A 14,604-nucleotide genomic window follows, 5' to 3' on the forward strand; every position below is an offset into this window, starting at 1 on the left:
AAGGGGAGCAGTCCTAGTTTTTGCTGGCATTGGTCTTAAAGGAGTGCCTTAGCTACTTGGCTCCAGCTCATCCTCTCATCTCTGGATGAGGAGCTGTCAGTGGCCTCTTCAGGACCACCGATTATCAGTAGGTCCCAAGTCGTCTGTATGGGGAATCAGAGGCATATGATTATCAGGCATCATCTGAACAAGGTGTCTATCATAAACTGAGTGTAACAATCCTGTCCCCTAACCCAGGCTTAGTCCTTTTCTAATGTTTCCTCTCCCCACCTCCCTTCTTCTTGTGTCCACAGAGCATGACTTGCTCTTAATAACCTCTTCTAAGGTTGTGACATTATAAGCAGAGGCAGCTGTGTCTGCTGCTTCTCCCCACCCTCCTCTTCTTTTTTGCCTTCTCTGCCTCTCTCACTCTTACCCTCTTTAACAACTCCTGAGATGCACTCAAAGAAATAGGGAGTTTAATCCATTTTGACTCAGGTGCTTGAACTTACTTAGAACGCCTTAGAGATGAGACATCTCAGGAAGCAATTAAGGTTAATTGGAGTTACAGGGGTGGGCCCTGATCTGATAGAATTATTGTTGTCATGAGAAGAAAGCTGGCTCTTAACCACCCTCCCTCCCCCTCCCACCAAAATGTACCAAAAAAGAGGTTGTGTAAGGACACAGTGAGATGGTGGCCACCTACAAGCCACGAAAAGAGACCTCAGAATGGCCTGTGTTGCTGGCACCTTAATCTTGGATTTCCCAAAAAAATGTTGGCTAGGTATGGTGACACACCCCTGTAGTCCCAGCTACTCGGGAGACTGAAGCAGGAGGATCACTGGAGCATCGCTGGAGCCCAGGAATTTGAGGCTGCAGTGAGCTATGACTGTACCACTGCAACTCCAGCCCGGGTGACAGGGCAAGACTCTGTCTCTGGGAAAAAAAAAAAAAAAAGTCAATATTTTCCAAGGTTGGTTTTTTTTTTTTTTTTTGGTTTTCTTTGTTTTTTGCATAGCACCACTTACTTTTTTTTTATTTATATATATATTTTTATTATACTTTAAGTTCTAGGATACATGTGCACAATGTGCAGGTTTGTTACATATGTATACATGTGCCATGTTGGTGTGCTCCACCCATTAACTCATCATTTACATTAGGCATATCTCCTAATGCTATCCCTCCCCCCTACCCCCACCCCACAACAGGCCCCGGTGTGTGATGTTCCCCTTCCTGTGTCCAAGTGTTCTCATTGTTCAGTTCCCACCTATGAGTGAGAACATGCGGTGTTTGGTTTTTTGTCCTTGCAATAGTTTGCTGAGAATGATGGTTTCCAGCTTCGTCCTACAAAGGACATGAACTTGTCATCTTTTATGGCTGCATAGTATTCCATGGTGTATATGTGCCACATTTTCTTAATCCAGTCTATCATTGTTGGACATTTGGGTTGGTTCCAAGTCTTTGCTATTGTGAATAGTACCGCAATAAACATATGTGTGCATGTGTCTTTATGGTAGCATGACTTATAATCCTTTGGGTATATACCCAGTAATGGGATGGCTGGGTCAAATGGTATTTCTAGTTTAGATCCCTGAGGAATCGCCACACTGTCTTCCACAATGGTTGAACTAGTTTACAGTCCCACCAACAGTGTAAAAGTGTTCCTATTTCTCCACATCCTCTCTAGCACCTGTTGTTTCCTGACTTTTTAATGATCACCATTCTAACTGGTGTGAGATGGTATCTCCTTGTGGCTTTGATTTGCATTTCTCTGATGCCCAGTGATGATGAGCATTTTTTCATGTGTCTTTTGGCTGCATAAATGTCTTCTTTTGAGAAGTGTCTGTTCATATCCTTCGCCCACTTGTTGATGGGGCTCTTTGTTTTTTTCTTGTAAATTTGTTTGAGTTCTTTGTAGATTGTGGATATTAGCCCTTTGTCAGATGAGTAGATTGCAAAAATTTTCTCCCATTCTGTAGGTTGCCTGTTCACTCTGATGGTAGTTTCTTTTGCTGTGCAGAAGCTCTTTAGTTTAATTAGATCCCATTTGTCAATTTTGGCTTTTGTTGCCATTGCTTTTGGTGTTTTAGACATGAAGTCCTTGCCCATGCCTATGTCCTGAATGGTATTGCCTAGGTTTTCTTCTAGGGTTTTTATGGTTTTAGGTCTAACATTTAAGTCTTTAATCCATCTTGAATTAATTTTTGTATAAGGTGTAAGGAAGAGATCCAGTTTCAGCTTTCTACCTATGGCTAGCCAAGTTTTCCCAGCACCATTTGTTAAATAGGGAATCCTTTCCCCATTTCTTGTTTTTATAAGGTTTGTCAAAGATCAGATAGTTGTAGATGTGTGGTATTATTTCTGAGGGCTCTGTTCTGTTCCATTGGTCTGTATATCTGTTTTGGTACCAGTACCATGCTGTTTTGGTTACTGTAGCGTTATAGTATAGTTTGAAGTCAGGTACTCCAGCTTTGTTCGTTTGGCTTAGGATTGACTTGGCAACGTGGGCTCTTTTTTGGTTCCGTATGAACTTTACAGTAGTTTTTTCCAATTCTGTGAAGAAAGTCATTGGTAACTTGATGGGGATGGCATTGAATCTATAAATTACCCTGGGCAGTATGGCCATTTTCATGATACTGATTCTTCCTATCCATGAGCATAGAATGTTCTTCCATTTGTTTCTATCCTCTTTTATTTTGTTGAGCAGTGGTTTGTAGCCCTCCTTGAAGAGGTCCTTCACATCCCTTGTAAGTTGGATTCCTAGGTATACCACTTGCTACTTATTAATAAAGCTTTTTTGATGTTGAATATGAGAAATTTGAAAAGGCATATTCTGCATTTTTGTTCTCCTGGTATTTACCTGGGATCATAAAATTTTAGAGAAGATTGCTCTTTTTACTTACCTCCAAACAGATCTTTTGAAGATCTTTGCCAAGGAAAACCTAGTTTTTTAACAAAATATCCTACAGCTGATGTTTCTCATGCTCGTGCCTGGAGATTAATAGGGTATCCCTCATTACTTCATACTGAACGTGAAAGAGGCCTAGCTTTCATCAGGTGGTCCTCTGCCTCAGTGAGCGGTGAGATCATCCGTAAAGACTGTGAAATAGGAAGTGGCTATTGATTTCCCTTCTTAGGTTATATATTAATTCAATATTCTGAATGCCCATTGGATCATAAGTGTTCAATGAATGAATCAATGAGCAACTTAAGGGATTTACAGTTTAAGGGAGCAATTTTATATGAAATTCTTCAGAAAGATTTAATCAGATGGTACCAGCCGCTTAAAATGCAGTTTTATAAATCAGCTCTTTTTCCTCAAGAAACTTAATATTCTTCCATGGTAAAGGCAAAGAAGTTTATGGCATAGTTTTCACTAAGAGAGAATAGCAATATTTGTCACAAAAATGCTTTAAGATTCAAACTTTTAAAAAAAAACTTGGACAGTACAAAATATTGATATATTTTCTATTCAAGTGACTGTTTGTGGTGAAGCCTCTTCTGCACAGTATGATGAACCACATGTGTAGCTCTACTGTATTTTGTAATAAATGGTGAGATTTCCTCATTTTAAATTTTGTTGTGAGTAAAGAATATGTCAAATATCTATAATATGTTTAAATATATGTTTGTGTATTTATAGGTTAAGTATAACATAACATGTTAATATATAGGGCTTTTTTTGTATTTTATCTTTACATACGATGAAGATGACTCAGTCTATTACACTTAATTTTGAGACACAGCATTCTTCTAAAAGTAAACAACTGAAAATTATTTTTATTCTCTAGGTTGTCCTTTGTGGAGGGTCTTCTCGAATCCCAAAGCTACAGCAACTGATTAAAGATCTTTTCCCAGCTGTTGAGCTTCTCAGTTCTATCCCTCCTGATGAAGTGATCCCTATTGGTGCAGCTATAGAAGCAGGAATTCTTATTGGGAAAGAAAACCTGTTGTTGGAAGACTCTCTTATGATAGAGTGTTCAGCCAGAGATATTTTAGTTAAGGTATGTTTAGCTTTTCTATACTTTACATAAAAATAGTAAATTAATTGCCATAAGTTTTTATACATACCATGATGTTACATTAAAACCTTGTATACTGGCAGAGGTTTTAAATTTAGATTTATAATCCTACTTTTAAGGAATGTCTTATATTCTTTTAGTTAATATTTCTCTAATCTCTTAGTTTTTTAGAAAAATAAAAGTTAGGTATACTATTAATCATAAGCTAATATAGATAGAGGTATGTTTCAATATATTTTTAAACAAAGTGAAGTAGGATTAAGGATTATTTCTATTTTCTTCTCTTTGCCTAGTGTCCTGTTTGTCAATAAGGAATATATATCTCATTTATAATGGGAAGTTTTTTTCAATTGTAAAGATAAATACCAAAGAGTATGCACCTTGTTTCCTGCTAACTAGGGTGTGGACGAATCAGGAGCCAGTAGATTCACAGTGCTGTTTCCATCAGGGACTCCTTTGCCAGCTCGAAGACAACACACATTGCAAGCCCCTGGAAGCATATCTTCAGTGTGCCTTGAACTCTATGAGTCTGATGGGAAGAACTCTGCCAAAGAGGAAACCAAGTTTGCACAGGTGAATACATAAAGTTAGACACATTAAACTGTTCAACTTTGCTTTCTGGATTAGATTCAGTTTAATATCTTAATACAAAATGTGTATATATATAAAGGACACCTAATACATTTTTATGAAGGATTTTATGAAGGCTCATTTCTGAAAATGAACACCTGTGTACTCATTTTTGAAAGAGGGAAGAAATAGGCCGTTCTAATTTGAAAGAGTTCTGGGTATTTAGACTGCTTCTCTGTTGTGCTCTTGGCCTACCTTGGTAGTTAGGTAAGTGGAATGGGAGAATTATATTTTTTGGTTCATGCTAAATGCACATTATTGTGTACATTTTATAGATGATTAAGAAGTTGGCCTGTGATAGCAAATACCCTTTATTTTCTTGGTCAAGCTAGGGTTTCTCCTCACGTTGGTTTCATTTCTGAGCCCATGACATTCTCTTCCCATTGTGCCATGCTGCCTCTGAGACAAGATAGGTTTACTTTTTTAAAATACCGCGTGCATATCTTATACTATGTGACCCTCTGTATGCTTTACAAAGAGTGAGTTAGAGCCACGTTATTTACTTAGAAACATGTCTGAGAAATGCAGTTGCATTAAAACACACACACACACACACACACACACACACACACACACACACACGGACTGCAGAACAGTATTTGTATTACAATGCCATTTGTATCTAAAAAAGTCTGGGAGCATGAGTGTGTGTGAGGAGGTAGTATTTGAGTAGGGGTGCATTTTCAGATATCCAGGCATTTATACAGAAAATATCTATAGGTACTTAAACCATATTCCAGAAACTTCACAGTAGGTAAATAAGTTTGAAGGTACCAAGAGGGGTTTTTTGACTTTTGACACTTTATACTGAATTTTTTACAAACAGCACAGGACATGAGCATGAATTACTTTTATAGTAAAAATTAAATATCGGTAACAAAAAATAATGTACTGTTTTTTTTTGTTTGTTTTTTGTTTTGTTTTTTTTTTGAGACGGAGTCTCGCTCTCTCGCCCAGGCCAGAGTGCAGTGGCACGATCTCGGCTCACTGCAAGCTCCGCCTCCCAGGTTCATGCCATTTTCCTGCCTCAGCCTTCTGAGTAGCTGGGACTACAGGCGCCCACCACCACGTTCGTCTAATTTTTTGTATTTTTAGTAGAGACAGGGTTTCACCGTGTTAGCCAGGATGGTCTCGATCTCATGACCTCATGATCCGCCTGCCTCGGCCTCCCAAAGCAGTATTGTTTTTTAAAAAATATACGCACATTCAGAGAAGTCCAGAAGCAGACTAAAAATGCCTAGCTTTTTTGAGAAGACAGGGTGTTTATTAGTGATGAGATATCGTGTGTGTACGTGTACGTGTGTGTGTGTGTGTGTGTGTAAAGAGATACATATTTTAGCTCACGTATTTATTTTAATTTTTTTTTTTAAGACGGCATCTTGCTCTGTCACCTAGGCCAGAGTGCAGTGGCATGATTTCAGCTCACTGCAACCTCCACCTCCCGGGTTCAACTGATTCTCCTGCCTCAGCCTCCTGAGTAGCTGGGACTACAGGCATGCACCACCACGCCTGGCTAATATTTGTATTTTTAGTAGAGACAGTTTCACTATGTTGACCAGGCTGGTCTCAAACTCCTGACCTCAGGTGATCTGCCTGCCTCAGCCTCCCAAACTGCTGGGATTACAGGCATGAGCCACCACGCCTGGCCACATATTTATTTTCTAATTCCAACAAAAGAGTAATGAAAACACACACATGCATAACATGCCTGGGCTGCACCTCAGACTTACCAACTTGGAATCTATTGGTAAAGTTTTAAAAGCGCTTCCACATGAATTGGTTTGTGTGTGTCTAAGAACCTTCCCATGCACCAGGTTTTTGAACTCAGATGGCAGTCCTAGTATTTCCTTAGCTCTTCTCTCACAGTTCCGTTACCTTTTTCTTCACATCCTCTCTGAGACTCCATAGCTGCTGCCACTATATCCTAACTTAAAGATGCCAGGAGGAGCATTAGCCACGTAACACTGAATTTGGAAGAGAATCTTTCAGAGTTCCCATCTGTTCTAACCTTATTTTACAAATGAGTAAAACGAGGTACTTAGTAACTTACCTAAGGTTATTAAACTAGAGTTTGGCAAAGCCTAAAGTCACTGCAGAACTCCAAATCTGGTTTCTTGATATACCATTCTTTAGGAAACTGAGGAATTTTATAGTAAATTCATTACCATCTCTTACTTACAAATATAATCTTAGTTGTACAAAAGAGTTTGCCATGTTTGTAAGTAGGTGATTTTCCAAATGTATTTAAAATGCTTGATTTTTTTTTTTTAAGTATATATAGAAAGCTAGCCAAATTATAATTTGCGTGTTACTGGGAATGGCTTACTTACCAAAAAAGAAAAGTAGCCTTTATTTTCCAAGATTAATAGTACATCTTAGAAACAATGATTTTAATCTAGGACATGACATTTAGAAGGGACAAATGCATTAGTTATCTTATATGCCCTCCTTCTGAAGGAGACATTTCAAGTTAACAAAGCTTCACTCCTATTCTCTGAATTCTGATTCAGTGGTAGGAGAATTGAAAACTGCCCTATTTTAAAAAGGTTTGTTTCAGTGATAAATAAGCTTTGGTCCTTTGCAATAATTGATACATCAGTTCATTTATGTAAAGATGCTGAATTCTCTTCATATTGTTCTTGTATAAACAGGTTGTACTCCAGGATTTAGATAAAAAAGAAAATGGATTACGTGATATATTAGCTGTTCTTACTATGAAAAGGTAAAAAATTAAACTTCTGTTGTTAAGAAAATTCAATTTGATACTTGTCCATTTTTTGAGTTTATTGATTTTTTTATTGTCATTCTAGAAAAAACATTAAAAACCTACAGAGGTTTTTATCAGTGAATTACATTTTTTGCCCCCAAAATTACTGTATTTTACAAAGAAAAGTATATCTCAAGTCATTTGCATCTTGAATATTTTAGGAACTCTTTATTTTGGCTATCATCAACCTAAGAAACTGATCTGTGCTCATTTGAGATGTAATTTATCAATTTCTAGTATAATTTTCTAAGGTTTATATAACTGTTACTGTTTGCCCTATGAAAGGGTAAGTTTCTTTATTGCTGCAGAAAATCTGTAAGAAAAAAATGTACTAATTAAATTCAGCTATTGCCATTTTCCTAACCACAAGCTATCCATATCACTACGTATTACAAGTAAATCCTTTCCAAATGAAACTTAAAAGACAACTTACTCCATAAACGATACTTAGCAAGAATATAGAATTCATCAGGGTGAGTTTGCCTTGGCCTAGGCTTGAAAATAGCATGGTGCATCTGGAGCTTATATAAAGTCTTAAACCTAAGATGTTTGTCATCATGGGTTTTCAAGAAATAACAACCATGATCTTAGTGGTCTGGAAGGAAGTTCCTAAGAACAACTAGCTAAATATAACATATGACACTTACTAAATTTAGAGACACTGAGATTGTGTTTATTCTTTACATTAATATCCTTCTTTTGAAAATTAAAATTAACCCTTGTTTACTGAAAGCCCTCAACTAACTTGTTACAGACTTTATGTTTTTATAAAATGAGCTTGTGCAATGTTCTTTATTTTTTTGTCTGTTTAGGGATGGATCTTTACATGTGACATGCACAGATCAAGAAACTGGAAAATGTGAAGCAATCTCTATTGAGATAGCATCTTAGTGTTTTAGAGAAATCAAGAATTTTTAAAAACAAGAATATCAACATTTGGTTTTGTGTATAAGTGCTGTTTGTATTAAAATACTTTTTCAATAAACTGTATAAACTATGTTTTATTAAACTACAATATATCAGTAAGTGTTGCAACCCTTCTTTGTTTTTGACGTACAGTAACCTCTTATTACTGGGAAATACAAGGAAGTTTTTTTTTTTTATCATGAAGCTGTTTAGAATTAAACTGAGTTGGTTGAAAGAATTTTCTATAACATTTAATTTGTAAAAGTCTTCTATTGATTCTTGTTAGATAACCAAGAGAACAATTAAAAGTCATTGACATTAATTGAAAAAAATTTCAGGACCATATAGAAAGATGCCTTTTTTTGTTTGTTTTTGTTTTTAGAGACAGGATTTTGCACTGCCACCGAGGCTCAAGTGCAGTGGTGGGATCATATCTCACAGCAGCCTCGAACTGCTGGGCTCAAGCAGTCTTCCTGCCTTAGCCTCCCAGGTAGCCGGGACTACAGATGTGCATCATCACACCTGGCAAATTTTTTTTTTTTTTTTTTTTTTTTTTTTTTTTGGAGAGACGGGTCTTGCTATGTTGCCCAGGATGGTCCCAAACTGCTGGTCTCAAGCAGTCCTCCCGCCTTAGCCCCACAAAGTGCTGGGATTACAGGCATAAGCGACAGCCATTTTTTAAGTAAACTGATAAACTCAACAACTAGGAGAGGGGCTTTTACTTTTTACAGTTTTGTTTAGTTTATTTCTTTTCTTCCAACAAACATGTTTTTCTTTTGAAATTAAAAGATCTCTTTAGGGCTGGGCACGGTGGCTTACACCTGTAATTCCAGCACTTTGGGAGGCAGAGATGGGAGGATCACTTGAGGTTAGGAGTTCCAGACCAGCCTGGCCAACGTGGTGAAACCCCATCTCTACTAAAAATACAAAAAATTAGTTGGACGTGGTGGTGTGCACCTGTAGTCTTAGCAACTCCGGAGACTGAATCCCTTGAACCCAGGAGGCAGAGGTTGCAGTGAGCCGAGATCACGCCACTGCACTGCAGCCTGGGTGACAGAGTGAGACTCCATCTCAAAAAAAGAAAAAAAAAATCTCTTTAGTTTTAAGAGAAGGCTAGCCACATTCTGTTTACCAGAGAATATTCACTAGAGCCCTGAGATCCTCAGTGGGTTCCAGTGAAAACTTATTCATGTTGGCTGCTATGGAGTTAGTTGGTAGTACCCTTCTAAAAGTTTTTAAAGATCCAGAAACCAAACTTAAATTTTTTCATCATTATTTTGCATCAAATTATTGACAGAACCATGAAGAGAATTCAGATATGATTTTAAGTCCACAGAGTCTTTAAATACAGAAGCAGCTTTAAAGGTGTACTCTTTGTCCTAAGTTATTAGTTATTTCTTAGGATCTTTTTCCAAAGTCATAGAAAATTTGAAATAAAAGTTATTTTGGTATAAGCAATTCAGTGGCTTCAGAACATAGGAAAACACCAACTGAACTAGTTCTACTGCTAGGTCTACATGCTTTCAATTATGCTTTGAAAAACTGTTTTAGGATTTTATTTTGTGGTTATTGTTAGCTTTTAAAATAGATCTGGGGTGCCAAACTATGGCCAGTGAGTCAGATCTATCTCACCCCTGTTTTCGTAGATAAAATTTTATTAGCACACAGTCACACTCATTGTATATGGGCTGGCTGTGGCGGTTTTCACATTACAGTGGCAGAGATGAATAGTTGCACAAAGGCTGTGTGGCCCACAAAGCTTAAAATATTTACTGTCTGGCCTTCTATATAAAAAATTTGACACCTAAAGTACATTATTGAAACTTACAGAATAAAATAACTTCTTCTAAAGTTTTCTGCCATATTTATGTAATGCTTTACTTATTGGCTCCTTTCTCCACTAGATTATTAAGCATTGTGAGAGCAGATACTCTCAGTCTTAGTCACCATTTTGCCTCGGCCCCTACAACAGTACGTGAGCATAGTGGGTGTTCATAAGTGCTTATCAAATAAATGAATTATGTGGAAGAAAAAATAATGTCATCTTTGTATGCTACAGGACAATGGCCAGTGAGTAGTACATCTGTTGTGTATTTTATGGTTTGTTTAGAAACATAGGGAAGGAAAGGAATAGCACTGCTGACTTTATTGGTCAGCTTTGCATGTTTGTTTGTTTGTTTTCCCCTAGACTTATCAAATTTGAAATTGTCATCAATAAGTCCTCTACTGCCTAATGAAATTCTTCCACATTTTTTCGTACCCTCAGGTGATAAGTTTTTTCCTTGTGAATTTTTGAAAGATTTGCTGACAAAATTTTCTAGTGTTTTTTTATTTTTCAAGGTGAAAATAGCTTTAAATTTTTTGTTTGTAAGAATGATACATAGTCAATATAAAACTCAAATTCCAAAAGAAAAAAATATAAAACATACTTTATTCTACCATCCAGAATAGTAACTATAAAGATTTTTGGTGAGTACCTTGATAATCTTTTCATGTACATCCTAGTTATCTTTGTTATATCATATGTATGTCATAGCAAAGATAATTGGGATGTACATGAGATACATGCAATTTAAATATACTCATGAAATGTAAATATATTTCATGAAGTTTAAATATGTATATATTTAAATGTGGGGAAAGTAGTCAAGTAAGTGAAGTATTACATAAATATGGAAGAAAAGTTTTGAAGAAGTCATTTTATTTTGGAAGTTTCAATAATCAATATTTGGAAGTTTATATAAAAAACTCGGGTCAAGTTTTTTATATAAAAGGCCAGATAGTAAATATATACATATTTAAACTTAAACACTTTTACCACTAAAAGGTTATGTCAAATTATAGTTTTGCCTATTTACATCTGACATTGTCTGAAGAACAGAGCCAAATATAAAAATAGGAAGAAATACCTATGATGTGAAAGTCTTGGAACGTGTCTTAGTTTGGACTGCTATAATAAAGTACCATAGTCTGGGGGGTGGCTTGTAAACATCAGAAATGTATCATAGTTCTGGAGGCTGGAAGTCAGATCGGGTGCTGGACCAGGCTGGAAGCGGGGCCGGGTTCTGATGAGGGCTCCCTTTTGGGTTGCCAGCTATCCTTATAACCTCACACGGAGGATAGAGGGCGAGATAGCTCTGAAGGGTCCCTCTTGTAAGGGTGTCAGTCCCATGCATGCAGCCTCCCCCTTCATGATCTAATCACCTCCCAAAGGCCCCACCTCCCAATACCATCACTTTGGGGGCGAGGATTTCAACACTGGAATTTTTCAGAGATGCAAACGTTCAGTCCTTAACAGGAGGCCACAAAATATTCATCACAAACTGAAAGCTTTTATATGTGTAAGAATTCTTAAAAGTATCCTAGCATAAAAGTTCTATGGGAAAAATCACAATATCTAAAATGATAATGAGTGACCATATAATACTGTTATTTGCTTTAATTCATTATCTCATTTTAAAATTTTGATCTCATCACAATTCCACGAGTAGTTGTACTATGTAGAGAGTAATATGGCATTGGTTATTTCTGTTTTCCAGATAATAGATTCACAGCAGTTAAATAAATTATCCAAGGTCTCACAGTGAATAAATGGTGGATTTTGAACTAACATTCAGATGCTTATTTTGTAAACTTAATTTTTCTTGACTGCTTACTATTTTAAGCACATTACATGGATTATTTCATTTAAATTCACATTCTTAATCTAGTGTTCATTGTACGATTCTTTGCCTCTCAGAAGAGAACGTTTATTTCAGTAGAAGAGAAGACACTCCAGAAATCATGTGGTCTTTGTGAAAAAAATACTGGGAAAGGGTCATGATTCTCTACTTTTCCCTTGAGGACCCTGGTGTGTGTCTCTCAGTTGCTTTTTATTTCTCTCTCCATTTATAGCCAGGATTTACCAACACCCTCAAACATTTTAGTCCCAGGACCCCTTTATAGTCTTAAAAATAACATGTTGAGAACCCATAGAGCTTTTGTTATATATACATAAAATGTAGTTATATAACTATATACATAGTTACCATATGGAAATTAAAACCAATTTTAAAAATTATTTCTAAGTAATAAAGTTAATATGAATAACTTTTTATGAGAATTTTTCTAAGACAAAAAATTAGTGGCAAGGGTGGTATCTGGGGTTTTATTTTTTGTTTTTTGTCTTGAGACAGGGTCTTGCTCTGTTGCCCAGGCTGTAATGTAGTGGTTTGATCATAGCTCACTACACCCTCAAACTCCTGGGCTCAAGCGATCCTCCCACCTCAGCTTCCTGAGTAGCTGGGACCACAGGCATGTGCCACCACGCCCAGCTAATTTTTTAGTAGGGTTGCCCTGGCTGGTCTCAAGCAATTCTCCTGCCTCAGCCTCCCAAAGTGCCAAGATTATACGTGCGAGCCACTTTGCCTAGCCAAAAGCAGTATTTTGTATTTTTTCAAATCTCTTTAATGTCTGGCTTAATAGGAGATAGCTATGTTCTGGTACCTGCGTCTTCGTTCAATGTGTTGCAATATTCAAATTGTGTAACCTCTAGAAAATTCCACTATGTACTCATGAGCGAAGGAAGGCAGAGAACATGTTGGTCTGAAAATAGTTTTGCGCTCATGAACCCTGTGAAGAGTCTTCGGGTCCCAATTACCATACTTAGAGAATTGCTGCTCTAGATAGTAAACACGGTGATGAATGTTGAACAGACAGGGCCTCATCTATGCGCTGGAATGGATGGGATTCAAGACACGAAACGAAACACTGGATTTACAAAATAGTGCGATGCATTCATTATGTAAGTTTTTACTGAAACTAATCAAGACCAAAGAACAAAAACCCGACAAGATAATTGCAAATTTTGATGAGTGCTTTTTAAGGATGCAAAGTAGGGCTAAAGAATGAGGTAACATGCGAGGCCTCTGTCAATAGGTGGTGTTTAAGCTGAGACCCAAGTGATCTGAAGGTAGCCATGTGAGGAGGGGAAGGAGCCTGTCCTCTGAACCGGAAAGTAATTTACAGCTGCCTTCAGTGATTTGCTTTATCCGCTGCTCCTGTCACTAGGAAGTCAGCTCCATGAGGACTGGGTCTTTTTCCTTTCTCATCCACTGCTATATTCCCAGCACCTATCAGGTGCCTGGCACATAGGAGATGCACAGTAAAAGATTTCTGGGTGAGTGGGGCCGGGGAAAGGCCTGGAAAATGAGTAAAGGGGAGAGTGGCACCAAGTGAGGTGAGACAGGATTCCCATCACTGGAGGCCCTGCCGGCCATCTGGAGGTTTGAGTTTTATTCTGAATGCTGGGAAGTTCAGAAGTGTATTTTTCTGGATATGTTCAATTTGAGATGTTTGTGCAACACCTAAGGGCATATGTCCATTAGGCACTGTGGATATTCTAGCCTGGAATTCAGGCAGAGGCCAGGGCCGGAGACGACAAGTGAGGCATCTTGTGTGTCAAGATGCTATTTAAATCCATGGGAATTGGGGCAGTCACATAGGGAGAGGGCGGAAAAGAAATGCAGTCCCAGGGCTACAGTCCCTTCTCTGAGGAACCCAGGTTGGACTGAGGAAAAGGAGCCAAAAAGGATTCAAGAGTGGCCAGTGAGTAGCGATGGCCGCTCCTTGGTGGGCTCTGAAAACATACAGGAGAGGTAATGAATACAGGGGCCGGTTAGGACGGGAGGCTGTATCCAAGTCTGAAGGCATAATCCTAGATAGACTAAGCCTTAAAGGGCCTGGATGCTCTTCCAGGTGATAGGGTTGGACAGGGCCTTTTATTCCTTATCTCAAGGTAATGAGATATGGAATAAAAAATTTACTAAGGACTCAAATCTTAGAAACATGTCTGAGAAATGCAGTTGCATTGAAACACACACGGACTGCGGAACAGTATTTGTATTATGATGCCGTTTGTAGCTAAATAAAGTCTGGGAGCATGAGTGTGTGTGAGGAAGTGGTGTTTCCCATCGTAGAAAATGATTAAATATTTAAAAACGAGAAGTTAAAAAGAAAATCACTCCGAAAAGGCTATTTCGTTATTTTCCTATACATTTTTTTCTTCCATAGTTAAAACTGTATTTCAGGGGGATTTGTTTTGGTTTTGCTGAATACTAAAAGCTTCATGAACACCTTTTTAAGACGGCTAGACAGTATTTCATAATGGAATCAAATAATTAACTATTCCTTTAATGGTCTGCGTTCATTTCCAGTATTTCAAATTTATACATACTGCTTTGAAACGTTTATGTAATTTTTTACATGAATTCTTTTAAGTCCTTAGGAGATATCAAATGGCTTTCTGCCAGTTTTCGT

General features: G+C 37.5%; 1 protein-coding gene across 1 annotated transcript in view; it reads left to right on the top strand.

Annotated features, from left to right (window-relative positions):
* HSPA14 (heat shock protein family A (Hsp70) member 14) overlaps positions 1 to 8,416 on the top strand; it is a 33,514-nt gene extending 25,098 nt beyond the window's left edge. Inside the window, 4 exon segments of the mRNA NM_001246372.1 lie at positions 3,774 to 3,986; positions 4,404 to 4,577; positions 7,286 to 7,356; positions 8,214 to 8,416. Of these exon segments, the coding sequence (NP_001233301.1) occupies positions 3,774 to 3,986; positions 4,404 to 4,577; positions 7,286 to 7,356; positions 8,214 to 8,292 (537 nt within the window). The 3' untranslated portion in view covers positions 8,293 to 8,416.
* The last annotated feature ends 6,188 nt before the right edge of the window (positions 8,417 to 14,604 follow it).

The sequence above is a fragment of the Pan troglodytes genome, chromosome 8 (assembly GCF_028858775.2).
Source record: "Pan troglodytes isolate AG18354 chromosome 8, NHGRI_mPanTro3-v2.0_pri, whole genome shotgun sequence".
Lineage (NCBI taxonomy): Eukaryota > Metazoa > Chordata > Mammalia > Primates > Hominidae > Pan > Pan troglodytes.